The sequence below is a fragment of the Nyctereutes procyonoides genome, unplaced genomic scaffold, assembly GCF_905146905.1.
Source record: "Nyctereutes procyonoides isolate TBG_1078 unplaced genomic scaffold, NYPRO_anot_genome, whole genome shotgun sequence".
Taxonomy (NCBI): domain Eukaryota; kingdom Metazoa; phylum Chordata; class Mammalia; order Carnivora; family Canidae; genus Nyctereutes; species Nyctereutes procyonoides.
In genome coordinates, this window is record NW_026575024.1 from 469,715 (window position 1) to 495,044 (window position 25,330).

The 25,330-nt window shown below is 63.3% G+C and overlaps 5 protein-coding genes across 6 annotated transcripts in view; 1 reads left to right on the forward strand and 4 right to left on the reverse strand.

The window, feature by feature from the left end:
* Positions 1-227: 227 nt before the first annotated feature.
* Positions 228-2,396, reverse strand: LIME1 (Lck interacting transmembrane adaptor 1). Its single transcript, XM_055343927.1, has 6 exons — positions 2,266-2,396; positions 1,607-1,724; positions 1,429-1,480; positions 1,271-1,358; positions 812-1,173; positions 228-723 (listed from the first exon to the last, which is right to left on the reverse strand). Exons 2-6 carry the CDS (start codon positions 1,702-1,704, stop codon positions 412-414), a joined length of 912 nt encoding a protein of 303 aa, XP_055199902.1. The 5' UTR covers positions 1,705-1,724; positions 2,266-2,396; the 3' UTR covers positions 228-411.
* A 501-nt stretch (positions 2,397-2,897) lies between these two features.
* Positions 2,898-15,445, reverse strand: ZGPAT (zinc finger CCCH-type and G-patch domain containing). Its single transcript, XM_055343901.1, has 7 exons — positions 15,371-15,445; positions 14,503-15,137; positions 5,598-5,731; positions 5,269-5,424; positions 4,041-4,160; positions 3,553-3,952; positions 2,898-3,299 (listed from the first exon to the last, which is right to left on the reverse strand). The coding sequence occupies exons 2-7, from the start codon at positions 15,111-15,113 to the stop codon at positions 3,161-3,163; spliced, it is 1,560 nt and encodes a 519-aa protein (XP_055199876.1). The 5' UTR covers positions 15,114-15,137; positions 15,371-15,445; the 3' UTR covers positions 2,898-3,160.
* Positions 15,446-15,508: 63 nt separating this feature from the next.
* On the forward strand, positions 15,509-22,021 carry ARFRP1 (ADP ribosylation factor related protein 1). Of its 2 annotated transcripts, none has more exons than XM_055343940.1 (8): positions 15,509-15,619; positions 15,964-16,061; positions 16,238-16,325; positions 16,451-16,533; positions 19,517-19,598; positions 19,780-19,850; positions 20,200-20,300; positions 20,368-22,021. In XM_055343940.1, the coding sequence occupies exons 2-8, from the start codon at positions 15,969-15,971 to the stop codon at positions 20,453-20,455; spliced, it is 606 nt and encodes a 201-aa protein (XP_055199915.1). In that variant the 5' UTR covers positions 15,509-15,619; positions 15,964-15,968; the 3' UTR covers positions 20,456-22,021. The 2 variants fall into 2 exon arrangements, with proteins under 2 accessions (XP_055199915.1, XP_055199923.1); XM_055343948.1 differs by having other exon boundaries at positions 15,566-15,619; positions 15,968-16,061.
* TNFRSF6B (TNF receptor superfamily member 6b) lies at positions 21,975-23,569 on the reverse strand. Its single transcript, XM_055343914.1, has 3 exons — positions 22,811-23,569; positions 22,510-22,713; positions 21,975-22,366 (listed from the first exon to the last, which is right to left on the reverse strand). The coding sequence occupies exons 1-3, from the start codon at positions 23,238-23,240 to the stop codon at positions 22,083-22,085; spliced, it is 918 nt and encodes a 305-aa protein (XP_055199889.1). The 5' UTR covers positions 23,241-23,569; the 3' UTR covers positions 21,975-22,082.
* Positions 23,570-23,699: 130 nt separating this feature from the next.
* The window catches only part of RTEL1 (regulator of telomere elongation helicase 1), a 29,159-nt gene continuing 27,528 nt past the window's right edge, over positions 23,700-25,330 (reverse strand). The window contains exons 30-35 of the mRNA XM_055343961.1: positions 25,193-25,309; positions 24,807-25,043; positions 24,548-24,712; positions 24,331-24,465; positions 24,148-24,251; positions 23,700-24,067 (exon numbers count right to left, since the gene is read on the reverse strand). Of these exons, the coding sequence (XP_055199936.1) occupies positions 23,987-24,067; positions 24,148-24,251; positions 24,331-24,465; positions 24,548-24,712; positions 24,807-25,043; positions 25,193-25,309 (839 nt within the window). The 3' untranslated portion in view covers positions 23,700-23,986. The remainder of the gene's footprint in view (positions 24,068-24,147; positions 24,252-24,330; positions 24,466-24,547; positions 24,713-24,806; positions 25,044-25,192; positions 25,310-25,330) is intronic.

The window sequence follows — 25,330 nt, forward strand, 5'->3', positions numbered from 1 at the left end:
CGGGCGGCGGCGCGCTCCTCGGTGCCAGGGTGCAGGCCCCACCCCGGGCGGTCAGCTCGCGGGCGCCGCCCCGGAGCTGCCCCCCTGCGCAGGGTCCCGCGAGGCCTGAGCGGCGGCGCGGCTCCCGCGGCTCCCGCGGCTCCCGCGGCCCAGACGCCCGAGGCGGAGGGGCCCCACCGGACGGTCCCGGCCGGGCCCCCCGGGCGGCAAGGAAAGCAGGCTGCGAGGCAGGGCTGCGGGGGCCGCCCGCAAGGGATTTATTAAGGCCTCGGGAGAGGGCGGCGGCCAGGACCCCAGGGGCCTCGCAGGCGGGGAGCCTGGGGAGCCTGGGGATGGGGCGCGGGCGGCGCAGGGCGGCGCAGGGCGGCGCAGGAACGGGAGCTGGGCTCCACCCCGCCTACACGTGGCCGTTCAACAGGTGGGGACGTGGAGACTCCTCCGAGGCTGAGGCTGGGGAAGCCGGGAGCCCCCAAGCCCCGCGCAGGTGCCCTCGTGCCGGAGCAGCGGGTTCCAGGCGCCCTGGGCCCCCATGTCCTGGATGCTCTCGTACACGTTTTCCAGGAGGCCGTCATCCTTGCCCAGGCCCCCGAGTGGGAGGGTCTCGTGGGACTGGTCACTTCCCACAGCCAGAACCGCTTCGCTGCCCTTGGGGTCCAGCTGGTCTGCGGCAGTCCCTGGGTCCCTCTTTTTAGGTTTCCTGACCTTGGAGTACAGGATGTCCACCTGGGAGAGAGGAAGCCCAGGGCACGGTCGGCACCATCCTGCTCCTTCAGGGCACGCACAGCCCCACCCCGGCCCAGCCTCAGTTTACCTCAACAGATGGGGTCAGCTCGGCCGTTCCCCGCCCCAGGCCCTGGGGGCCCTGAGCTGCTCCCTTGAGCCTCCGGATACAAGCGTACTCAGCCACTTCGGGTCTGGGCTCAGGCCCAGGGCTGGCACAGCTGCTGGTGAGCCGTGCCCCTGCCCACACCACGGGGCTGGCTGCCAGGCTGGCCCTGGGGACTGCGGCCAGCCCCACGTTGGAATAGGTGGCCTCGGGGCCGATGGAAGGTGAGGCGGCAGCCGGCGAGAAGGGCGGTTCTCGGGGCGAGAAGGCCCCCAGAGGTCGGCTGGTGCCTCTGGACACCTCCAGCCACTGTGGGCGCTGGACATCCATGCTGACAGGCCTCGGGACTAGGGGTGGGGTCAAGACAGAGGTCACTGGGGGGACAGTGTGCTCGCTGGGGGTGCAAGCCCCGCCCCCCGCCCCGCCTCTCCCGCCTGGGCTCACCCCTGCAGCCGCCGGGGCCGCGGTGCAGCTCATGCAGTCTGGTGTCGGACTTGCTGAGGGTGCAGAGCGGGTGTCGTCTCAGCAGCGACTGGGGGCAAGGAAGGCTGGTGGGTCCTGTGCCGGCCCCGCCCTGGCCCCGGGGACAGCCTGGCACTCACCGCTTCCGCCTGCATCACCCGGCCTGGGGGCTGCTGCCTCTGCGCGCGCTTCCTGGGGGCGAGGGGGGTGTTAATGGGGGCCGAGGTGCCAGCCTCTGACCCGCGGCCCAGCGACCCCTCGGAGCCCCGCCCCCCACCGAACCCCCCACCCACCCTCCCCGCCCCCGGCCAGACATACCTGTGGCAGGCCGTGCACAGTGCCCACAGCCAGAGGAGCAGGGCAAGGCCCCCTAGGGCCCAGAGGACAGGCGGGGCTGGGGGCGCCTGTAGCCCCATCCTGCGAAGCCAAGGTAGGCCTGGGGGCAAGAAGACGGGGGTGCTGGGGGCGGCCCCCTCCCCTGGGCGGGCTGACTCCCACACAGGAAACCCCAAGGCTCAGGCCCCTCCTTCCTCCAGAAGCGCGGAGGAGCCCGGAGCCCTGGCACTCCCTTCCCGCCGCCGCCTCTGGAGGGGAGCTCTGCTTGGAGCAGGACCCGGAGGGTGACTGAGCACAGCCGGCGGGGCCGGGGGGGGGGGGGGGGGAAGAGCTGCGACCAGGCCCAGGGGCGCCGTGCCCACCGGAGCCTAAACCTGGGACCGAAGGACCCCGAGCCCCCGCCTTGGCCCTCTGAGGCCCAGGCCGCGGTCTCAGGTGATGCCCTCGGCCGCCCCGAGGGGCTGGGAAGGCAAGGAAAGGGGGGGGTCGCCTTGGCCCAGAGCGAGCACCCCCACCCCTTCCCCCAGGCTCTCACGCCGCTCCCCTCCCACTGCCCCTGCCATAGGCAGTCTTCCTGGGGCGTCACCCGACCTCCCGACCTGGGAGATGCCAGTCCACCCAGCCCCAGGGGGTGGGCTCACCTGGAAGGGGGCCCAGCGCTCAGCTGCTCCCAGGGGCCTGCGGACCCGGCCCCTCCTCAGCCCCGTGTGGGGCAGGCCCCGCGGCTCGGGCCCCCGAGAGGTGCCTGTGTGCAGCCCTCAGCCGAGCTCCCCACCTCACTTCCTGCTGTGCATCTATCTCCTGCATCTCCCGCAGCCACTCAGCCGTCGCCATCACAGCCTCACCCACTGGCTGCAGCCCGCGCGGGGTGCAGAACGCTGCCTGGTGGGGGTGTGCGGCGAGCCAGCGCTGCTCAGAGCCTACCTCCAGGCGTCTCCACCCACCATGAGCTGGGCTGGAGCGGGTCACGGCCTGGGGCGGCCTCAAGGCCACTAGAACCTGGGGCTTCCTCCAGCCTCAGCAGCAGGGCTTCCCACGGGCTCTTCACCGGCCACGACCCCTTCAGTCCCACACATTTGCGGGTCCGGGCAACATGGGTGCCCCCCGAAGCTCGACCCAGCTTGGAGCTGCTGGCAGAGCCCCATCAAGACAGCAGAGGACGCCTGCCTCCGGACAGGGGCCAACGGCCTCTCGCAGGGCCCTCCCGCCGGCGCCCACGGGCCTGCGCAGGGACCCCTCTCCCCGAGGTCCCACAAGCCAGCTAAGCCTCCAATGAAAGACACCACAACACAATCACTTTAATGTCCTCGCTGAGGAGACCCCCCGAGACACTGGCGGGTGGGCTCAGTGGGCAAGGAAGTGTCCAGAAGGGAGCCCTGCAGCCCCATGTCCACTCAGCAGTGTCCACTGGCCGTGGGGTATAGCCTGGGAGCAGGCCGCCCCCTCTTCCAGGGGCATCTAGTCGGGTGACAGCTGGTCTCCCCAAGGGTACCCGGGAGCTGGGGTCCCTGAGCCCCGTCCACGGCACACAGGGCTCTAGAACTCGGTCATCTTCTTGTGGGTGTCTGCTTTCCTCTGTTCCCGCTGCAGACCCGCCTCCTGGGCCTGGAGCTGCCCCAGCTCCCGCTGGGCTCCCGCCAGCCTCTCCTGCAGCTGGGCCGCCGTCACACTGTGCCTGAGGAGGAGCCTGCTGTTCAGCACGAGCTGCTGGGCCACTGGCACGAGGCCCCCACACCCGTGGCCACGGCCCTCCTCCTCCAAGCACCAGACCCTCCTCGGACAGCCACCACCCTGGGGTCAGCGCGTGCTCCAGCTTACGTAGAGGGGGGGAAGGCACAGCATGGAAAGTGGGCAGGAGGCCCACAGCAGGGCTGAGGCATTGACACCCAGGGGGCCGCCCCCTGCCCCGAGTCTCGCCCCACACGTACCGGCCGGTGTTTCGGGCGAGAGCCTTCTGGATGCCCCGGATGTCCCGCTGGGTCTGCTCGATCTTCTTCTCCGTCTGGAAGAGTCGCAGGCCCAGGGCCCGCTTGGCACTCCTGCTGGCATGGTACATCTCCTTCCCGCTCCTCCTCCCTGCGGGGGCCGCCGCACCCTCCAGCGCCGCCGGGGTCCGGCACTGCAGCTTTTCGTTCAGAAAGTCAAACACGCTACGAGGGGGAGGGCGTCCACCCCCACTGCCCTGGCCTTTCGGGGGCCTCCGGGCGCCAGCCTTGCCGCCCTTGGTCCTCTTCTGCAGGATCTCCGCGCACTGGTCTAGTGACTTCCCTCGAGGCAGCACCACAGCGTGGATGGGCTCCACCCGGCCCTCGGCATGCCGGCCCAGACCTGGGGGCACACGGGGCTGGCGCTACCGCTGCTGGACCCAAGCCCCGTTGTGTGGCCCCCTCCCCTCCCCAGGGCGGCACACACTCACCCTTGCCAAACTCGTAGCCCATCTTGGCAAGGAGTCTGGAGCCGATGCCCCGTGTGTGCACCTCCCAGCCAGCGAAAGCGGAGCTGCAGGTCCCGGGCTCGGCAGCACTGGGTTCCACCACTGTAGGAAACAGGGCAGTGGCTCCTCTCCGCTGGACGGGGAGCACCCTGGGCTGCGGCCAGTGTCAGCCCAAGAGCTCAGCTCCGGGCCAGGGTCGTGGTGCCCTGAGCCTCAGGCTCTCCGGTGATTGCCCAGACCTGTCACCGGCACGTGACTAAGGCGGGACTCACGGCAGAGTCTGGCGCAGTCTGCTCCAGCCCCCCCACCGCAGGGCCAACCTCCCCACCCGAGCCCTCCCCTGACCCACCTTCTCAGGTGGTGAGCTCCCCTCTCCTCCCCCCATAGAAAGTCCACAACTTCGCGGCTCCGTCCTCCCCTCCACCACTGTGGACATGGGGGTTCAGGAATTACCACCTCACCGGACAGATTCCACAGGAATGCCTCCCCTCTCCATCCTACCTGACCCCTTGGGAGGGCTGGACGCCCTCAGCCAGTTACCCTTCTTTTTTTTTTTTAATTTTTATTTATTTATGATAGTCACAGAGAGAGAGAGAGAGGTGGAGAAGCAGGCTCCACGCACCGGGAGCCCGACGTGGGACTCGATTCCGGGTCTCCAGGACCGCGCCCTGGGCCAAAGGCAGGCGCCAAACCACTGCGCCACCCAGGGATCCCCCAGTTACCCTTCCTGAACCGCTCCTGCCCCGGCTCTCTCGACACAGCCTCCCCTCTAGCTACTAGGTGTCCCCACGTGGAGACCACTGGAAGGAGCCGCTCCTTCCTGCCCCCCACGCCCCACCGGTCCCTCGCACGCTGACCGGCCAGCCCTGCCTCAGCGGACACGGCTTCGGCCTGCAGGGTGTCGAGCTGCGATCATCCCGTGTGCTCCCTGAAGACTAGGGCCGGGTCATTCCATCTGCAGGCCTCAGGGCCTGCCCCAGACTCCACACGCTTGCTCTCGTTTGCCCCCAACGCCTGTGGTGGGCTTCCACGTGTCCTCAGTCATGCGTGCCCCTTCTGAACACAGTCTGCCTCACTGCCCCCATACTCTCCAAGGATGTGGTGAGAGGGTCACAGGCCGTGCCAGCCGGAAGCCTCTCAGGGTGACTGCTACCGACGCTTCCCCTTACCCCACTTTCCTGGCTTCTGGGATCCTGAACTGCCGCCATACCTCTGGCATAGCTGGGGTCATCCGGGTCGCCACTGTCTGAGTCTGAGGATCCCGTGGGGTCTGTGCGCAGCGGGGGCAGGATGCTGTCCCCCTCTACCACGGCCTCTTTCAGCAGCAGTGAGTCAAACTTGACGGTGTAGTAGCCATTATCTACATCTAGAGGCAGGGAACAAAGACAGGCCAGCTCAGTGGCCTCAACAGGTGGTAGGAACCACACTGGGAGTTAGAAGGAAGGTAGGGCCCAGGTCAAGGGTGGTCTCGCTCCTCTTGGGCATGGAACAGGGCTCTCCAGGAGGGGCCCCGGCTGAGAGGCCCGTGGGCAGCCTCACCAGTTATCCGAGCGGGGTACCAGAGGCCATCCTGCTGCTTGGCCAGACATGCAGAGCCAGCCTGTAGGGAGCTCAGGTCCGGGTCCTGGAAGGGGCGCAGCTCATCCACAGAGACCACCTGCCCATGGGAGAACCTGCCAAGACAGCCGCAGGGAGCAGGGGCTCAGACACAGCGCACTGCGGCAAGTGAACCCAGAAGAACCCAGTCCACCTGCCTGGGCATCGGACCAAAGGGAGGGAGACACGGCAGACAAACGGACACATGCACATACATACCCACCCACGTATACACATACATGGGCATGCACACGTATACCCCTGCACACAAACAGGCACGTATATCCACGTGCGCACACTCTCTCATTCTTGGGATGGGCCTGGCTACCCTGGGGACGAGATGCCTCGCCATTACCCTCCAGCTCTCCGGGCTAGAGTAACAATGTGGTGGGCAGACAACCATGTGACGAAAGCTCCCCATCGCCTCTCCACCAGAAGGGAGCCCCCCGGCACAAACAGATCGTCGAGGCGGGTGTGTTTGTGCGTGTGCGCTTATGGGACCGAGTCCTTCCCAAATCAAGTAGGAGAACACAGCTGTAACAGTGATGTCTTGATCTTTAGATGTAGTGAACCAGTGAGATTAAAACCAAAACCGAGAGAGGAGGGGAGGGGAGAGGAGGAGGCAAAGAAAGAGGAAGAAATGTGGGGACAAAGGATGACGAGCTCAACTCTGCCAAATAAAGGCATAAAAGACTAACCACATATCCCCTCTACCGTGCCAGCCTTTCAAAGAGGAAACCGTTTTAACCCTACGAGAGCAACGAGGGACTGGCATTTCCTGGGTGACGCAGAGCCGATGCTGGCCCTGGCAAGCCCTTCCAGGTGGGAAGTGGTGGTGATAATGGGAACGCCAAGGAAGGGCTTCGGTCCTCTCCTATGGGTGGACAAAGATGGCCTCAGACACCTCCCCTGGCAAGATTCTGGGCAGTTCGTTCTCACACCTGATGGTCCTCAGGCCCTCAGGACACTGCCAACGACCAAGTAGCATCAGCAACTTCAAGACTGGGCTCCAAATGTGGTGGTGACTCTGGTTGAAAATCCTCGTTCAGCCAAGGAGGAAGACAATGGGTCCCAAAGGGGGGCGGGGGGCTACACCCAGGACTGAGTTCAACCAAATACCCACTTCAGCACATGCCCCCAGACACATGCCTCCAGAACCACCAACTAACATTTCTCTGCAGGAATATCATCCAGTGATAATAGAAGCCTGAAAATCTGGTATCCTTCTGAACCCAGGAAAACACATCTAAGAACTGATTCTAGAAAAATAATAATGAAAGTATGCAAAGATTTGCCTCAAAGGATGGTAACTAAATTCAAAAGACTTGGAAATAACCTAAGTTTCCAACCATGGGGAGTAGTTAAAGGCATATCCATAAAATGAACTTAAAACTAAGACGAACAGGCAAAGCGATCAATAGAATGAGCACGACCACCTGGGAAGAGTAACAAACACATGAAAAACCTCACATGTGATGGAGGAAATTCTACACACCGGTCAGGAAAGGATGGACTGCTGGTTCCATAAGGAAAAGATTAGAAACTGGTTTCCCGTATTGAAAAACCAACTCAGGGACGCCTGGGTGGCTCAGCGGTTGAGCATCTGCCTTCAGCCGGGGGCGTGATCCTGGAGTCCCAGGATCGAGTCCCACAGTGGGCTTCCTGCATGGAGCCTGTTTCTCCCTCTGCCTCTCTCTCTCTGTGTGTCTTTCATGAATAAATAACATCTTAAAAAAAAGAAAAAGAAAAAGGAAAACCAACTCACTGGATGCCTGGGTGGCTCAGGGGTTGAGCATCTGCCTTCAGCTCAGGGCATGACCCCGGGGTCCCAGGATCGAGTCCCACATCAGGCTCCCTGTAGGATCCTGCTTCTCCCTCTGCCTATGTCTCTGTGTCTCTCATGAATAAATAAATAAAATCTTCAAAAAAAAAAAAAAAAGGACAAAACCAACTCAGTCACCTACCTCACAACAGTCATGGATGGAAATACACTCTAGAATAAAACTAGAATGTGAAAACAAGCACTTAGAACTATGAAGAAGGTTCTGAGTTCCAGCTGTGGCCAAGTAGAGAAAAACAGAGAAAATACGCAAAATGGTCCAAACTCACAGCGTCAGAACTCTGGAAATGGAATGAAACAGACAACACACTGGTTAGTCATTATTTGTGAAAAACTAACTGTCCAACTTCAGCCCCAGTGGCCCAGCGGTTTAGCGCCACCTGCAGCCCAGGGCGTGATCCTGGAGACCCTAGATCAAGTCCCATGTCGGGCTCCTTGCATGGAGCCTGCTTCTCCCTCTGCCTGTGTCACTGCCTTGCTCTGTCTCTCATGAATAAATAAAATTTAAAAAAAAAAAAAAACTGCCCAACTTTGGGACAGAATGGAAGGTGGGAATGTCTGCGGCTTCACAGTGGGGGACATGCCCTGCGTGCCCACAAGGAGCAGTATGGCAGGGGTGAGATCAGGGATGACCCTGGGAAAACCATCAGCCCTGAGGCCGTGAGCCCAGCTCAGTGGACACTGACGATTCAAAGGGAGACCCAGAAAATGGAACGACCATAGAAGGGCTCCACCCCCCCAAACACCCTCGTTCTCCAGGAAACAAGGTGCACCAGTCAGGACTCCGGCCAGCGTCACGTGAACAGAGATGGGGGCTGCTGAACGTGGAATGTGTCCCCTGGCCCACACACACTGACTGATGGGGAGAAGCCTTGAGGGCAAGAGTGGCTGCAAATAACCTCTGCCTACATCACTGCCTGGCCACGAAGCCGCACGGACACAGAAGGGACCCCTAAAAAGCCAGGTCAAAAAGTAAATATAAATTTAAGGATCTAAGCAGATATATCAGAAGCTGCGCACTATGAGGGGGGACAGACTTTGTAATCCAGGTCCAGAAAACATATTAAAAGCAAACAAAATACTAAAGAAAGTGATTCAAAGCCCAGAGCTGCTACAAGACATTACCTGAAGGCAGCCCCGGTGGTGCAGCGGTTTGGTGCCGCCTGCGGCCTGGGGTGTGATTCTAGAGACCCGGGATCGAGTCCTGCATCGGGCTCCCTGCATGGAGCCTGCTTCTCCCTCTGCCTCTCTCTTTCTCTCTCTCTGTCTCTATGAATAAATAAATAAAATCTTTAAAAAAAAAAAAAAAGACATTACCTGAAATGTACCGTTTTCAATAAAAACTTACCAGGCACACAAACAGTAAAGTGGGACCCATATTTAGGGGAAAAAAGCAGTGGATGGAATCTGACTCAGTGGGTCCAAGTGCCAAAATCTGCCATGACCTCAAAGCAGACTGTGGTAAGTTCGAAGAACTAAATGAAAATGTGACAATGATTCAAGAAATAATAAATCTTAAAACATAAATAGAAAATATGTAAAAAGAAAAAAAAAAGAAAATACGTAAAAACAAGACGGCAGACTTGAAAAGTCAATAACTGAAATGAGAAACTCACTAGCTGGGACACTGCTGGTCTCCAGCCTGCTGTGTAGGAAGCTGGGAAGTTACCCCTTTGCTGTAACCAAAGGTAAAAAACGGAACAAAATGAAAAAAATCACTAACTCTTCTTAGATCCATGAGAGAAGAAAGGTCACAGGGCAAACTGCTATGCCAAACTTGGAGACACCAATAGGCAGATACCAAGAATCAGCACGGTAACCCGCCACCGCCTGGCAGGAACCACCGTAGGAGCCTGTGCTAGAAAGGCTCGGTGTGGACAAGTCTGAGAGTTCAAACCCCTGGGGCTCCACAGGGGCTCTCACACTTTTTTTTTTAAAGTTTCATTTATTTATTTGAGAGAGAGTGAGAGCACAGGTGGGGGCGGGGAGAGCTGGAAGCCCCACAAGGGACTCGATCCCAGGACCCCGGGGCCATGACCTGAGCCGCAGGCAGTGGCTCCAAGCACCCTGGGGCTCTCACACTTTCGTGAGTTGTACTCCAGCTCTACCAGCTTTTCACAGTGAGCACTGGAGAAAGATCCGCTCGTGCCCTGGCAGAGGGAGGGGAAAGGAAGCACCAGAGGGGCGCCTGGGGGGCTCCTTCGGAGGACTAGAGTGCCTCCCTCTCTCACATCTTACCACCACACCACTGAAGACTCGTTACGGGGACACTTCCTTAATCCAAAGACAAAGAGAAAATTCTGAATCATGTACAAGGATCCTCGGTAAGGTTACCTGCCAGTTTCTCGCTGGAAGCTATGGAGGCCAGGAGGCAGGCAGATGACATATTTAAAGGCTTAAAGAGAAAACAAAACCCTGCCAACTGAGAATTCTGTATCTGGCAAAACTATCCTTAGAATGACAAATGAAGACATTCTCATATAAATAAAAGCGGAGGGAGTTCATTTCTAGTAGACCTGCCCTACAAGCAATGCGAAAAGGCCAAAGGACATTAGACCATAAGTCATACTGACACTGATAAAGGCAACTACGCAAGTAAATATAAAACTGTTACTACCTTTTTTTTTTTTTTTTTTGGTTTGCAACTCATCTGTTTTTCCTCTATATGATTTAAGACAAATGCAGGGCAGCCCGGGTGGCGCAGCGGTTTAGCGCCACCTTCAGTCCACGGCCTGATCCTGGAGACCGGGGATGGAGTCCCACATCGGGCTCCTTGCATGGAGCCTGCTTCTCCCTCTGCCTCTCTCTCTCTCTCTTTCTCTTTCTGTGTCTCTTATGAATAAATAAATAAAAATCTTTAAAAGAAAGACAAATGCATGAAATAACACTCCTGAATCTCTATTCCAGGCACACAAGTACAAAGATGTAATTTGTAACAGTAACAGCATAACGGGGGATGGACTGTAGGTAGTTTCCCTACACTATTAAAGCTAAACTGGCATTATTCACACTAGATTGCTATGTTAATCATAACCCAGGGAGTGTCATTAAGAAAATAACATGGGGGGTACCTGGGGGGCCCAGTGGTTGAGCATCTGCCTTCGGCTCAGGTCATGATCCTGGAGTCCTGGGATCAAGCCCCATGTTGGGCTCCCTGCTCAACGGAGTCAGCTTCTCCCTCTCTCTCTGCCCCTCCCCACTGTTCGCTCGCTCTCTCTCAAATCAATAAAATCTTTTTTAAAAAGTGTACCCCAAAAAATCAAAGAGAATCAAAATGATATAGTAAAAAAAAAAAAACAAACACCAAAGAAAGCGATAATGAAGGGAATGAGAAACAAATAACCTAAAGGCCTATAGAAAACAAAGGGACACTCAGCTGGCTCAGTCGGGTGGAGCATGGGACTCTTGATCTCGGGGTGGTGAGTTCAAGCCCTACACTGGGTGTAGAGATTTGTTAAAAATGAAACCTTGAAAAAAAAAAAAAGAAAGGAGAGAAAATAATAAGACAACTGGGTGCGTCCTTATCCATAACTATCTTAGTTGCAAGCAGAGTACGTAAACTACAATTAAAAGACAGAACTGGTAGGATGGATGAAAAGAATGATCAAATTCTGTGCTACCCATGAGACTCATTTTGGGGTCCAAAAACAGCAAAAGGCCGACAAGTTTCTAATGCAGGCCTTTCATGAAAGTGTTAAAACATGAACTTTTGAAAAGTGGGTGATACCTGTATAGAAAATCAGAATCTCAAAACATGAGAGGCACCGAACTCTGGGAAACGAACAAGGGGTAGTGGAAAGGGAGGTGGGCAGGGGGTTGGGGTGATTGGGTGACGGGCACTGAGGGGGGCATTTGGCGGGATGAGCACTGGGTGTTCTGCTATATGTTGGCAAATTGAACTCCAATAAAAAAAAATTAGAATCTCATTAGGTTGAAATTTGTCAAATATATGGAAATCCTGAGTCCATAAAAATATTAGATACGTTTTTTTTTCCCCTAAGTTTTTATCTAATTACTCATAGAGACACACAGAGAGAGACAGAGACACAGGCAGAGGGAGAAGCAGGCTCCTCGCGGGGAGCCCGATGCGTGACTCGATCCCAGGACCCCAGGGTCACGCCCTGAGCCCAAGGCAGACGCTCAACCACTGAGCCACCCGGGTGCCCCCAGAAATATTTTTTTAAAGCTAATTCGCTACCTTCTCAGGATGAAAGAGAACCATTTATTAGCTTAGAAATGAAGCAAACAAAACAGGAAAGCCCAGCATTTATCCTGTATTTTCTCTATGTACCACTGGGAGCCAAGTCAGAGGTGCAGGAGAGCATCTCTTTACGGCTAACAAACGAAAATGAACAGAGAGAAAGACCTCTACTTTGCAGTCCCTGCTGAATCTGCCATCAGGCACCGATCACCAATGGCGTCCAAGGCTGCTAACATCACAACAGAAAAGCTAGACACCAAGTACGTCCCGATGAAGGAACAGCACCTAGAGTCTTGTCAAAGAGCGTGGACCTGCATGTGGTCAGCTCCCTCAATGCAGCTGCCAGCTTGCAGAGGACTGTGTCGGACCGCACCAGGGGTGTTCGACGATGGGGCCCAGGGCTCAGTCCTCCAAAAAGCTGTGAGGCCAGGAAAGGCTGGGAGGAGGGTGTGGACAGCCAGAGACAGCAGCTGAGCGAGCAAGATGGCACTGCAGTGTTTGCACCACGGCCACACTTGAGTGTGACCATAATAAAAGTCCAGAACAGCGGTCGTTTTTGGAGGAGGGAGCAGGCTGCATTTGGTTTGAGGTGCACGGAGGGGCTTGGGGGTGGCTGGCACATTTGCAGTTGTGAGCTGAGTGGTGACTGCTCGGGGTTACAGTAATCCCCACACTGTGTACTTACTTCCCACGCCTGATTTTACTTTACAGCAGCGTAAAAGTTAACATCGACCGTGAGCTTACAACCTGTGAGGTACTACTCTAAATTCTCTGCACGTGGTAACGCATTCCATTGTCCCAACAACTATGAAAGACAACTCTCGTTTGTTTTACGGATAAAGAAATTGAAATACAAACGTTAAGCTATAAAAAATGAGTGAAAAGATACCGTCTCTCACTAGGAACCAAGGAAACACAAATTCAACCATGATCCCATTTTCCCAGCGCTCAGCAGGCAGGAATCGGCAGTGATAGGATGAGGGACGAGGCACCGGCCTTCAAACGGAAGCGGGAACTCTGCACCCTCTCGCCACACCGGTCCCATACTAGGGAAATTCTCGGCAGGTACGGAAGACTACACTACTAAGATGTTCACAGCAAGCTGTTTGTAATAGACAAAAACTGGAAAACATCAGAAAGGAACATAATAAAATGTGGCACGTTTGTAAGAGAAAAGACCATAGCAGTTAAAGCCAATTAAACAGCTCTGGAGATACCAGCACAGATGCCCTCTCACATCCCTGCTTAGTGAAAAAAGCAAGTTGCAAAATAAACCATCCTGTGTGATACCATTTGTTTCAAAGTCGCACAAAAAGTTACTCTTCGCATATACGCTCACGTCTGGGAAGAGCTAACATCTGCTAGAGGTAAACACAAGGGAGTTGTGATCACAGCCTTGGAGGAGGAGAAGGGGCTGTGACACAGCGGGGACTCAAGGGCTGTTTCAGCGTCAGCTACTTTGTTTTTATTTTAAAAAATACAAAGCAGGGGCGCCTGGGTAGCTCAGTGGGTTAACTGAGCTAAGAGCGTCTGACTCTTGGTTTCAGCTCAGGTCCTGATCTCAGGGTCGGGCTCCGGGCTGAGCAGGGAGTTTCCTTGACGTTCTCTCCCTCTCTCCTTCTGGCTCTCCCTGCACGGAGGGTGCATACTCCCTCCCTCTCTCTCTCACACAAATAAATCTTTAAAAAATAAATAAAATAAAAATGCAAAGCAGCGCAAGAAAAGAGTTTATCTGTCCGGCAGTGGCAAGTGGCTGTCGTAGGCTGCGCCAGTCGGGCCTACAGCTAACACAGCAGAGCAAGGCACGGCAGTTGGGGGCCGAGGCAAAGCTGGCCTGTGCCTGCTGCAGGCTCGCACGCGCCGCGGTCTGTGCCAGGCGACCTTAGCCGTGGTGGGGCCCACCCCTGGGGCTTGCTGCACGGAGGGGTCAACACACGTGGAACTCCTGGCCCGGAGCCTGGCCTAGAGGAACAGCACACGGACATGTCAGCTCTCATCGTCACAAGGGGCATCACCCGGGCCTGTGGAGGCACCCAGAGGGTAACGGCAGAGAGGACGAGAGGGCTTGCTGCTCTGTTCTCTGACCTGTTTGTTCAGCAGCACACGGATGGGTCTGCTTTGTGAAAACTCGAGTACGTTTTATGATTCACGCGCCTTCCCGTACGTGTGCCACGCTGCAATCAGACTTACAAGGAAAGAAAGGGTTATGGAAAATTGTGTTAAATGACGCTCTGGACCTAGCAACGGTCCGTAAGCAAAGACGGAGACCAAAGGACTAGAGAGAGTTTCCCTGGATTATGGACTCAAAAAGAAAATCATCTGCGAGAGTTGTCGGCAAACATTCCTTCCAAAGATGGAAGCGATAAGGAGCAAAAGCTGAGTCGGGCATTTTAAGCGAAGAGTGACATCGTTGCCACAGTTGCGTGAACCTCATTATGAACAAGATCCCACTTAAGAATTTGTTAGGGATGCGACCTTGAGCGTCCATTGATGGGAAAAAGAAAAGCAAAACAAAAAACAGTGACTTCTACGATTTCCTTTACCCGGCGCAGGCAAACGAGAGGAAGACAAAGGAGAGGGCTAACACGAGCCTGGCAAGGAGGGGCTGATCCGCGGCGAAGGGGGCGAAGGGGGCAGCGGCCGGGCTGCGACACTGTATTTTGCAAGTTTCACCCGAAAGGGCCAGAGCGGCGATGGGCGGGGCACGGTGCCTCCAGGACGGGCCCTGCCGACCTGCCGGACCTGCCGACCTGCGCCCCTGCTCCGGACGACCCAGGGGGGCGCAGGCGCGCGCCGCCCGGACTCACCTGCAGCTGTCCTGGAAGCGGCACTTGCCCTCCAGGAAGAACGGGCAGGGCTTCAGGGACTTGTGCGTGGGGTAGAGGTAGAGCACCCGCACGCCCGCAGAGCCGTCGCGCGCCGCCTCGGTGCCCACGATCATGGCGTTGTGGTACTCCAGCGTGCCCCAGGGGCTGTGGTAGGGCGCGTTCACCTTGCGGCCGCTCAGCGCCTCCTCCTCGTCGCCGTCGCCGTCCCCGTCGCCGTCCCCGTCCTCGTCGCCGGCCCGCGCCTCCTCGCCCTGCCCGGGCCCGGGCCCGCTGGGTGCCGGCTCGCGCTCGGGAGCCGTGTCCGGCGCGGCCCCGGGGGCTGCGGGCGCTGCGGGCCCCGCCTGCTGGGAGCCGCGGCCGTCGGCGTCGCCCTGGGCCGCGCGCTCCCCGTCCAGCGCGGCCAGCAGCTTGCTCTTCCGGACGGACACCAGGCTGGCCTCGGTGAGCTCGATGAGCTCCTGGAGGTCGCCGCGCAGCTGCCGCAGGTCGGCCAGCTCCGAGGGCTCCAGGCCGGCGCCCAGCGCCAGCTCCACCTGCTGCAGCTGCGCGTCATAGGTGTGCAGCGCGGCCTGCAGGCTCTCCTCGTCCATCCTGCGGCCCGGCGGGCGGCGCGGCTGCAACGACCGGGAGCCCCTGAGCGCCGCGCCGCCCCCCGCCTCGCCTCGCCTCGCCCCGCCCCCGCCCCCGCCCCCGCCCCCGCCCCCGCCGCGGCCCGGCCCGGCCCGCTCCGCCCGCCCCGTCGCCTCGGGCCCCGGCCCCGTCGCCCCAGACCGCGCCCCCTCGCCCGGGCCGGGCCCCTCCTCCGCGCGGGCTCCCGGCCGCCGCCATAGAGCCCCGCCGGCCTCACCGGCTAGAGCGGCCGGCGCCCCCGCCTCCGCCCTCGCAGCCCACCGGCACTTCCTCCCGGGCGCCGCCGCCACCGGAAGTGCCTCGCGCGGGGGACGCCGGGACGCGGCGCGCGGGGAGCGTCGGGACGGCCCCGCCCCCCCGCGGCCTGCGTCCCGTCGGGCGCCGCGCGAGGTCAGCGCGGGGTCGGCGCGGGTCGGCGAGGTCAGGCGCGGGCGGCCCGCGGCCCCGCGGCCCCGACGGGCGCCAGGTAGCGCGGGCCGGTCGCCCCGGGGGCGGGGGCGGGGGCGGGGCGGGGCCTCGGGGGGCCTCGGGGCCTGCACCCGCCGTCGGGCCGCGACACCCGCCGGCCGCCGCCTCGCAGCCCGGCTCGGGGGGGGGGGGGGGGGCGCGGACGCCGCCAGGGGCCCCCGCTGCGCGGCCGCCGGGCACCTGCGGGGGCGGGGGCGGGGGCGGGGGCGTCGCGGCCCCGGGAGCCTGACGTCACGGCGGGCCTTCGGGGGCGGGCGGCGGGGGGGAGGGGACGGGAGGGGGCGGGGGAGGGGAGCGCCCCGGCTGCGCCCGCCCGCCGCGACCGCCGCCTCCGCCGCGCAGGCAGGATGTACACGCTGCTGTCCGGCCTCTACAAGTACATGTTCCAGAAGGACGAGTACTGCGTCCTGATCCTGGGGCTGGACAATGCGGGCAAGACGGTTGGTGCCCGCCCCCGGCCCTCCCCCTCCGGGCGGCCCCGCCCGCCCCCGCGTGCCCCCCGCGTGCCCCCCGCGTGCCCCCGCCCGCCCCCGCCCCGAGCCACCCCCAGCCCCCCGGGAACGGACACCGGGGAAGCCGCCCTCACCTCCCGCGCGCGCGCGCGTCCTCTTCGCAGACGTTCCTGGAACAGTCGAAAACCCGCTTTAACAAGAACTACAAGGGGATGAGTCTGTCCAAGATCACGACCACCGTGGGCCTCAACAGTAAGGGCGCCCCGGGCCGCGTCAGGGAGCCCGGAGCAGAGCGGCCCTGCCCTGGCCTGGCCGGGAGGTGGCGCGCGGGGCAGCGGGTCCCCGGCCTGAGCGTGTCCTCTCCCCTCTCCCCGCAGTCGGCACTGTGGACGTGGGAAAGGCTCGCCTCATGTTTTGGGACCTGGGGGGCCAGGAAGAGCTGCAGTCGCTGTGGGACAAGGTAAGCCGCTGTCCGCTGTGCCACGTAGGGCCCCGGCCATGCCCAGGCCGCCCCTCGCACCACTGCCTCCAGGGACAGCCCCGGCCGAGCCTCCCGTCAGCTCCCACCCCGCTGTGTCCCTGAGGCTTCCCCCAGCCCTGTCCCAGCCCCCCGGTGCCCCCACCCTCCAGAGTGAGGACCTGCCGGTTTCCTTTTGATTCAGAGATTTGCTTCCGATGGGTACAGGCCGGGACGAGAGGTGGCCCGGAAGCAGGTGCGGGCAGGCAGGAGGCCTGGGGTGCTGGGCTTCAGCGCCGGGGCCTCCTCCCGGGTTCTCCCGCAGGACCTGTCCTCTGCGGCGTCCTCCTCCCCGCCTGGCGACGGTGCCCCTGGAGGCCTAGAGCGGCTGCCTCCCTGACATCCGGGGTGTGTCTGGGACACCTGTGCGCTGTCCTTCCTCCCTCACGCCCCCAGCCCTGGCCGCCTTGCGCTGGGCGCGTGTAAGCAGAACACACCTAGCCCTGCCCTCGGCCGCCCCTCAGGAGGATCGCTGTGGCTCCGGTGCAGCCCCGCTTCTGGGAGCACAGGCGTGTGCCCTGACCCGTACCAGTCGTCCCTGTGTTTAGAACCGGGTGTCCAGGTCGGGGTTTCTGGTCTGACTGCGGCAGCAGGGACCTCGGTCATCCTCTAAAGTGTTTTTTTTTGTCCTGACTTGTATTGACGAGGCCATCTGTCCTGTGGCCAGACGGTCACCAGCAGATTCTCCAGCCAGTCAAGTTGGACCGAGGCGCAGGAGGCCAGGGCCTGCTCTTCTAAACCAAGACCCCCGGGGGCGTGAAACGGGTCCTCACGTCCCATCTCAGGCCAGGGTCTGAGGAGCAGACTGTGAGGCGGAGGCCGGGGCAGGATGTGTTAGACGACTAGCACCGGGCGGGGACCTGGGGGGATGTGGGGCTGGGCGGTGAGGAGGGTCAGCCCGGGTCCCGGCGGGCAGGGGGCCATGGGGGCGCTTGCTCCTCAGACCAGTCCCACACCAGGCCGAGCTGACCAGGACTCAGCTGCCGGCTGGGTCACCACCGTGGGCTACCTGGGGCGGCTGTGATTCGGGGAGGACGCATTTGGGTTAAAATAGGTGCTGCAGGACCAACGGGTTCATCCCCCGGGTGCACCGCCTGCCATGGGGTTCTGCACCGGTCACGCAGCCCATCGCACGTCTGACTGGGGCACGGCTCCTCCAGGACTGGCTCTCGGTCGGGCAGAGCTGTGGGGGCTTTGAAGCTGGCAGCGCCCCCCCCCCCCCCCGCCACCACTCCTGTCAGCGGTGTGGCTTGTCACGAGGGTCAGAGCCTAGGTCCCTCAGCCCCGCTTCTGCGGTTGACCTCTTGGTTCCTCGTGAGCTCCCGCCAAGGGGGCAGGTATCCCTGCCGGGCCGGGGTCTCTGCTGGCCTCTGAACCCACCTCGTGCACGTGCCGAGCAGGCCGTCGGGGGCTGTGACTCAGCAGGTCTCTTGCTGAGCCTTTGGTAAAGGGCTGCCCGGGAGGTGGCCACATGGGCCACCCCCTGGCCAGAGCTGTGAGGAGGGCAGTGGAGGCCTTGTGGGTCCCCAGGACGGTGGGAGTAGAGCTCCACGTGCCGCGCCCCGCAGCCTGGCCCCCGCGTGCTCGGTCTGGCGCTGGGACATGGTTGGGCTTGCTGGCCTTTTGTCCCTGGCAGGTGACCAGTAGCCCTTCCCCACGGTCCCTGCCTCCATCCAGGCTGAGCGCTGCTGCCTGCGGTGTGTCCACGTACCAGCCTAGGCCGCAGCTTCCCAGCAGATGAGACGTGGACTCCCTGCGCCTGCCCCGGGGGCACTTCTGGCCTCTGCCCCTCCAGGCCACACCAGCAAGACCGTCGTGTGGCCGTGGGGAATCAGCGGTGCCGTGGGGTCGAGGCAGCTTGCCATGTCCCTGGCCCTGGTCATGCTCAGCCCCAGATGTCCCAACTCCCGTCCGTCACGCGCTTCTGGGCCATCACCTGCCCGGGCCAGGCCGCACATTGCGGGGGGCTGCGGGGTGAGCCCCTTCCTGCCACAGACACCTGCTGTCGGGCCGGCCGGCCCCCAGTTGTCAACAGCAAGACAGCGTGCTGCTTAGAGCCCCTGCGGCCCTCTGCGCACCCAGGGCGTGGGCTGCAGGAGTGCTGGTGCGCCAGTGACTGACTCCGCCCCTCCACGAGCCCTGGCTGCACCCTGAGGGTTTCCCGGTTGTCAGGGTCTCGGCTCATTGGCCACTCACGCATCCCACCGGTGTCGTGTGTTGTGTGTGGATGTCCCAGGTTTCTGGGCTCTTGTGGCAGCTGTGGCAAAGTGGCAAAGATGCTGGTGCTTGCCGGATACGGAGACTTTCAGGCTCTCTTCTGATTGGGGTAGAAAGGGGGCTCCCCCAGTCTAGCCGTGTGCCTCGTGCCCCACATTCCAGGGGCCCGCTCCTCGCGTGCCCTACTTCATGCATCTGTCTTTCCGGCTTTGTCTGCAACAGAACTCTTCCCGGGCCCTGGGCCCTGGCGCTACTGCCGTGTGTGTGCCCGGGGCTGACCGCTCTGTCCTTAGTCCCGCCTGTCCGCTTGGTGGCTTTTCTGCGGCTCGTCAGTGGTATGGCCATCAGGCCTGCCGTCCGTGCGGGCACGTGACCTGACTGGTGCCCCTCCCTCCACTGCCCTAACTGCACGGGGACCCGCTTAGCTCGGGCTCCTCCAGCCGCTGTCAGGCCAGCAGTCATGGGCAGTTCCCAGGAACAGGTGCTAAAGTGGGATTTGGGGGTGTAGCACCCAGGAAGTGGACAGAGGGTGGTGGCCACGCCCTGCCCAAGGTCAGCAAGCCCTCCCTGAAGGAATCGAGGGCTGCATCGTCCTTTTGCCCCACCTTCCCACTCCCTAAAGGCGCCCCAGGAGGGTCTTCCAGTTGGGGGCTGGCCTTGGGGTGGCCAGGTGCCTGTGGCCCAGCACCCCACTTTCTGCCCTCCCCAGTACTATGCGGAGTGCCATGGTGTCATCTACGTCATCGACTCCACAGATGAGGAGAGGCTGTCGGAGTCCAAGCGGGCATTCGGTGGGTACGGGGGTTAGGGCTGGAAGGAGGCTGGGGACTGGTCAGGTCCAGCGCGCCCGCCTGTGCCCCTGGGGCTGCCCTTGGCCGGAGGCGGGGCCGCACCAGGCAGGTGGGGCTGTGGCCGCGTGCGTGAACGCGCTTGCGCAGAAGCCCTCACTGCCCACGTCTGCACCCGCTCCAGAGAAGATGGTGACGAGTGAGGCGCTGGATGGTGTCCCCATCCTCGTGCTGGCCAACAAGCAGGACGTGGAGGTGAGCTTCCCCGCGGGGCGGTCCCCCGCCGCCAGGGCAACGGGGGGCCTGCCCTGGACACCCCCGTAGCCACGTTTGTCCCGGTGCACATGACCTTCCCCAGGTGCGGGTGCCTTCTCCGCACAGGGGGGCAGGGGCGGCTGGAGGCGTGGCGGGGAGACCCTGTGCGCAGGGGGGTCCCGGGGCGGGGGTCTACTCCGGCCTTGCCCTGCCGCCCCGGGGACTTCCCCCGCTGGCCCGGCTGCGTCTGCCCCTGGCGTCCTGCGGCCCGCATGCCCCCGCTCCTCCCCTCCGGAGCCCAGCCCCTGCCAGCGGGACGGCGTCCTGCCCTCAAGGCTTCCCCCCCCAGACCTGCCTGTCGATCCCCGACATCAAGACGGCCTTCAGCGACTGCACCTCCAAGATCGGCAGGCGAGACTGTCTGACCCAGGCCTGCTCGGCCCTCACGGGGTGAGTGGGGCCCTCCTCCCCGGGCGGGGGCCCAGCCGGCCCCGCCTCACGCCCGCTGTCTCCACAGCAAAGGGGTGCGCGAGGGCATCGAGTGGATGGTCAAGTGCGTCGTGCGGAACGTGCACCGGCCGCCGCGGCAGAGGGACATCACGTAGGCGTGGCTGGTGTCGCGGGTGCCCACAGCTCGTCCTGAGTGCCAGAGGAGCGCTCCTGCCGGCTCCGTGCCTCGGTCCTGGGGCGCGGGCTTGCTTTGCTCTGGGGTTTTTTTCATTTGCTTTGTTTTTTCTTTAAGACAAATTTTTCTGTGTCCATAAAAGCGTAGGTATCGGGGGGCTTCTGCCGAGGGGAGTCGGGGCCCCCACACGACCCCTGCCGAGCTTCCCCGGGGCAGGGGTCCTCCGGGCAGCAGGGGAGGCTGCTGGGCTCCTGACCGTCCCATCTCCGTCCCTGCTGGGCCTGGAGGAGGCTGGTGTCCTCAGGCAGGGGGACTGCCGGTCGCGGCTGTAGGCCCCTGGGGGTTCTGAGGCCCCAGGAGTCGGCCTGGGAGGCTGTGTCCTCCCCACCCTGGCCTGACGTCACCTCCTTTTGCTCCCCAGCAGGAGGGGAAGGAGGAGTGTCCCCTTTGTGTCTGCTGCTGACCTGGGACCAGTGTGAGGCAGGGGCAGGCTGCGTTCCTGTGGGGCCAGGTGGCTGCTTGGCCTTTGTTCCCAGCGGGGGGAGGGGGCGTCCCTGTCCTGTCTGGGAATAAGCTGTCTCGAGACCCATGTCTGGGCCTGTGCCTGCTAACAGGCCCCCAGGTGAGGCTGGTTCGCGGGACGCACCCCCCCTTGTTCGAGACACCCCCCCCCCCGCCCCGGGACCTGCAGTGGCCTGGAGTCCTGGGGTCCTGGCTGCAGTCAGGAGTCCAATGGGCCGGCACTGGCTGGAGTGTGTCCAGAGCCACAGCAGTCTGGGCTACGCTCCGTCGCCCTCCTAACCCCACCCTGGGTTGTGGGCCCTGGCCGTCGGCATGGTGACCACAGCACAGGGGCCCCTGGGCTAGAGCTGAGACCCACCTGGGCACCGCCTTTCCGCTTCTGTGGGCGCGCCTGAGCCAGAGCCGGCGACCCAGGTTTGGGGGTGAGGTCCGACCCGCTAGCCTGGCAGCCCCTCCCGACCCCCCCGTGGGGACATGGGAGGGTTGCTGGGAGAGAGGAGTCAGGACTGGGGGTGGGGAGGCAGCTGCAGGTGAGGTGACTCAGGGGGAGTCATGGGCCACAGGGTGGTTCCCCCCCTCCCCCGGGGCCCCTCCTGGGATCGGTGCTGGGAGTCCCCCGGCTGCTCTGGAACCGTCCAGCCCTCTTCTGAGACCGTCTTGAGGGGAAAAGCTGTGTTTTCCAGAAAGTGCCCAGGAAGCACCGGGGGAGGTGCTTGGCTGCGCCTCTCCTGGGAAATCCCCAGCGGGCGCCGGGAGCGCCATCCAGCCGGCCCGCTCCCCCAAGAGCCCCTGCGCTTGGCGCCACCGCCCTCCACCGTCCTGGCCACAGCTGGAAGGGACATACCTGCTGCCCACTGGGCCTCTCCAGCCGCCCCAACTGTGGAGGGTCTGTCCGCCGGGGGCGGGCATGGGGAGCTTGAGCCCGCCCACCCGATGTGCCCGCCGCGCCCCCCGCAGACACGGTTTCACACGACCCCTTTCACAAAACAGCTTTATAAAAATAAACTTTGTTAGCGCAACAGGAGCCCGGTGGGTCAGCCAAGGTTCCTTCAGTGCCGGGGTGAGGCCCGCGTGGGGCGGGGTGCTCAGTGCGCCCAGAAGCGCGCGCGGACGCTGCGCTCCAGCCCCGGCAGCCGGGCCTCCCGCAGCGCCCGCAGCAGCCGCCCCGCCAGCGCCCCGGCCCGGGCCTCGCGGAGCTCCAAGAGCTGCCACCGCAGCTTCAGCTGCAGCTCCGCGCGGCCCTCCCTCGGTGGTACCGGCCCTGGGGCCTCGGGGCCCGCCAGCGCGTGCCACAGTCGCAGGAACTTCTTGAAGGACAAGTCCTGGAACGCCACGAAGTCGATGAGGGCGCGCTCACACTCCTCGGCCCCTGCAGGAGGTCGGGACCCAGTAGGAGGGGCCCCGGGGGGCAGGGCTGGGGCCCACTTGGCCGGCGTGTGGCCTCTGGGGAGCAGTGGGATCCCAGATGGGGCGTAGGGCGTTCACCAGCCCCTCCCCCCCCAGGCTGCTCACCTGGCGCCCCTGGCTCCGCGGTGCTGAGCGGGAAGCCCACGCAGGTGGTGCACAGGGCGTCGTGGGAGGGGGAGCCGGGCACGTTGAGGGTGAGGCCCAGGGCCGAGCAGTTGCGGTGCGGCTGGCAGCGCTCCGAGCTGGAGCTGCGGGCCGAGAACGTGCCAGGGCCGCAAGGCTGGCACTGCGTGTTCTGGCTCGGGGTGCCTGGGGCGAGATGCGGGCCGGGGTCAGGGGGACCGCTCCCTCGCTGCAGCCGCCGCTGTCCCCCAGGGCCCCGCCGCCCGCCCGCCCGCCCACCCACCGGGGACAGCGACGCCACTGCCAGGCGGGCAGGGCTCGTGCTCCAGGCAGAAGCCGGCGTGCGCGAAGAAGCCGGGGCGGCAGCGGCAGGCCCGGTTGTGGGTGGGCTCGCAGGGCCGCGCCTCCTCCTCGCGCTCCCCGCAGATGACGTTGCAGTAGCGGCAGCGCTCCAGGTAGTTCCAGAACTGCGTGTAGTGGCGCGGGGGGCACGCGCCGCACGTCGTGGGGCTGTCCCGGCGGCACGGCTGCTGCACGAAGGTGCCGGGGGGACACTGGCTGCACACCAGCCACTCCCGCGTCTCCACGTCCCGCCACGGGTAGGTGAGCGCGCCTGTGCCCGCCGCCCAGGGCGCCGCCAGAGCCAGCAGCAGGGCGGACAGTGCCCACGGCGGGGTCAGGGGCGGCGGGGCCCGCCTCTCCCGTGCACACATGGCTGTGACTGGCGGCGGGGACACCAGGACACGCACCGGCCCCAGCCGCCCCGGCAGCCCCTCCCCGGGCCACCCGCTCCCACAAGCGCCAGGCCGGTGGCCTTTATGGGGTGGCCGGGCCACGCCCCCCGGGGGAGGGCTCGCGACGTCCAGGCCCTGCTGGCGGGTTGTCGGCAGCGTCACCACGGCCCCTCCCCCACCAGGAAGCCCCTCGCCCCGCCTGGCGCCAGGCTGCCTGGGGGTGGAGGCAGGGCCCCAGGGGTGAGCACGCCCACCACCAGCCCGGGCAGCGGGGGGGGGGGGGGGGGGACGGGACACGACAACGGCTGGACGTGGGGCTGTCCCCGTCCCTCTCCGGCCGGCCCTGAGGACGCAGGCTGAGCCCCGCAGGACGTGTGTGCATCTGGCAGGAGGGCCCCCCTCCCAGCACCTCACAGCCCTCCGCAAGCCGCAAGCCGCGACAGTGTCAGCAACTTTATTACGCGGCCGGTCACCTGATTAAAAGCAGGTCCAGGGCCCACACAGGGTCCAGAGGGCAGGGCACAGGGGTGCCCCACCTTCCAGTCCTGGTCTCGGGGCTCCACCCACAGTCAGCAGCCAAGAGGACTTCCCAACCTGCACCTCTCTGCTGACAGCCACCCCGACCTCGAGGTGGCTTGGGCCTTCCGGGCAGGCCCACACCCCGTGAAGAGCACGTGTCCGGCTGCGTGTCCTGGGAGCGTCCGCCTGCCCCGGGGTCTGCGCGCTCACCGGGGCTCCGGCCAGAACACCTGCGCGATGCTCTGCTTCCTGGCGGGGGCGCGGCAGGCCGGGCAGGTCCTAGAGGCCTGTGGACACAGGACAGTGCTGCCCGGCGCCGCCGGCCGCCCCCCAGCCCACCGGGTGCCGCAGGGCCCCCGCTGCCAACCTGGAGGAGCCGGCGCCAGCAGGCCCAGCAGCGGTGGAAGTCGCAGGCAGGGCACTGGAAAGGGACCGTGTCCTCCAGCCCGCAGCCCGGGCACGCCAAGCCTGCTGCAAGGGGCGTCCGTGAACGGGCACCGTGGCGGCTGGTCCCCCCACCGCCAGCACGCCCTGCACCCCCAACACCTACCCCACTCGGGCTGTGCATGCCTGCGGGGGGCGCTGGGGGGCTGCCTGGGAGCCCCCGCATCCCCGACGGGCCTCGGTGGGAAGAAGGCAGAGATCTTGCTCTGGGTGGTCCCCGGCTTCTCTTGCTGGGGGGCGCCTGGAGACAGCGGCCAGTGAGCGCGGGGCGGGGCGGGGCGGGGCTGCTCTGCGGTCCACCCTGCGGGCGGGCCCCAGCCTACCTGGAGGGGCGAGGTCCGGCGGCGCGGTGGGGGCCCCCTCCTGGGGGCCTGGCCCGGGCCCCGTGCTTGGGGCAGCCTCCGTGCTTGGGGCAGCCGGGCCCATCAGGTCCGCGCACGTCTGCCGGAAACGCCGCTTGTGGTGAGGTCTCAAGAACATGCTGAACCCTGCGGGGAGCGGGTGGGGCTCAGCCCTGCCTGCCCCCCCACCCCCCCACCCCCGCCACGGCTCCTGCCCCGCGGGCCCCTCGGCGCCACACACTCTGCAGCAGCGGGAAGTCCTCAGGCCTCGACGTGGTGAGCGCGGCCACCACAGGCACCACCTTCTCCAAGTCATCGTCCCGCTTGTAGGCGGTGAGCGCGGCCAGGAGCTGGCTGCAGCCCGTGGACCCCAGGGCCCTGCGGACGTCGGCCAAGTAGGCCCTGGCGGCAGGCGGGCCTTGCCTCTGTGCAGCGGCGGCGGCTCTGGGCTCCTCCCCGGGCCGGCTGCTGGGGTCTCCTGGAGGGGAGGGACATCCCAGGGCCTCCGTCACCTGGCGCCTCCCTCACCTTGGGATGCAGAACTGGAGCAGCCCCCACCCGCGAGATCCTCCCCGCCAGGCGCCGTGGGCTGTTCCCGGCCTGGCCTGAAGCTCCAGGGGCTGCTACCTGCAGGTGCCCGCCCGGAGAGCAGGTGCGGTCCGCCCTGGTTCAGGTGCTGCCCGGGGTCCAGCTGCCTGGCCACCCCCTGGGACAGGGTCAGCTTTAGGTCACACTCCCCGCTTCCTGGAGGGACATGGACACATG

What these genes read in the sequence shown, in the direction of transcription:
- LIME1 (XM_055343927.1), bottom strand. Translation starts at nt 1,704, where the DNA reads ATGGGGCTACAGGCGCCCCCAGCCCCGCCTGTCCTCTGGGCCCTAGGG. An exon ending in CTGTGCACGGCCTGCCACAG is followed by an intron (nt 1,481 to 1,606) that starts GTATGTCTGGCC and finishes CCTCGCCCCCAG; the next exon opens with GAAGCGCGCGCAGAGGCAGC. An exon ending in GGGTGATGCAGGCGGAAGCG is followed by an intron (nt 1,359 to 1,428) that starts GTGAGTGCCAGG and finishes CCTTGCCCCCAG; the next exon opens with TCGCTGCTGAGACGACACCC.
- ZGPAT (XM_055343901.1), bottom strand. Translation starts at nt 15,113, where the DNA reads ATGGACGAGGAGAGCCTGCAGGCCGCGCTGCACACCTATGACGCGCAG. An exon ending in CGCTTCCAGGACAGCTGCAG is followed by an intron (nt 5,732 to 14,502) that starts GTGAGTCCGGGC and finishes CTGTCTTGGCAG; the next exon opens with GTTCTCCCATGGGCAGGTGG. An exon ending in GTACCCCGCTCGGATAACTG is followed by an intron (nt 5,425 to 5,597) that starts GTGAGGCTGCCC and finishes CCCTGCCTCTAG; the next exon opens with ATGTAGATAATGGCTACTAC.
- ARFRP1 (XM_055343940.1), top strand. Translation starts at nt 15,969, where the DNA reads ATGTACACGCTGCTGTCCGGCCTCTACAAGTACATGTTCCAGAAGGAC. An exon ending in TGGACAATGCGGGCAAGACG is followed by an intron (nt 16,062 to 16,237) that starts GTTGGTGCCCGC and finishes TCCTCTTCGCAG; the next exon opens with ACGTTCCTGGAACAGTCGAA. An exon ending in GGAGTCCAAGCGGGCATTCG is followed by an intron (nt 19,599 to 19,779) that starts GTGGGTACGGGG and finishes CACCCGCTCCAG; the next exon opens with AGAAGATGGTGACGAGTGAG.
- TNFRSF6B (XM_055343914.1), bottom strand. Translation starts at nt 23,240, where the DNA reads ATGTGTGCACGGGAGAGGCGGGCCCCGCCGCCCCTGACCCCGCCGTGG. An exon ending in CAGTGGCGTCGCTGTCCCCG is followed by an intron (nt 22,714 to 22,810) that starts GTGGGTGGGCGG and finishes ATCTCGCCCCAG; the next exon opens with GCACCCCGAGCCAGAACACG. An exon ending in CGCGGAGCCAGGGGCGCCAG is followed by an intron (nt 22,367 to 22,509) that starts GTGAGCAGCCTG and finishes GACCTCCTGCAG; the next exon opens with GGGCCGAGGAGTGTGAGCGC.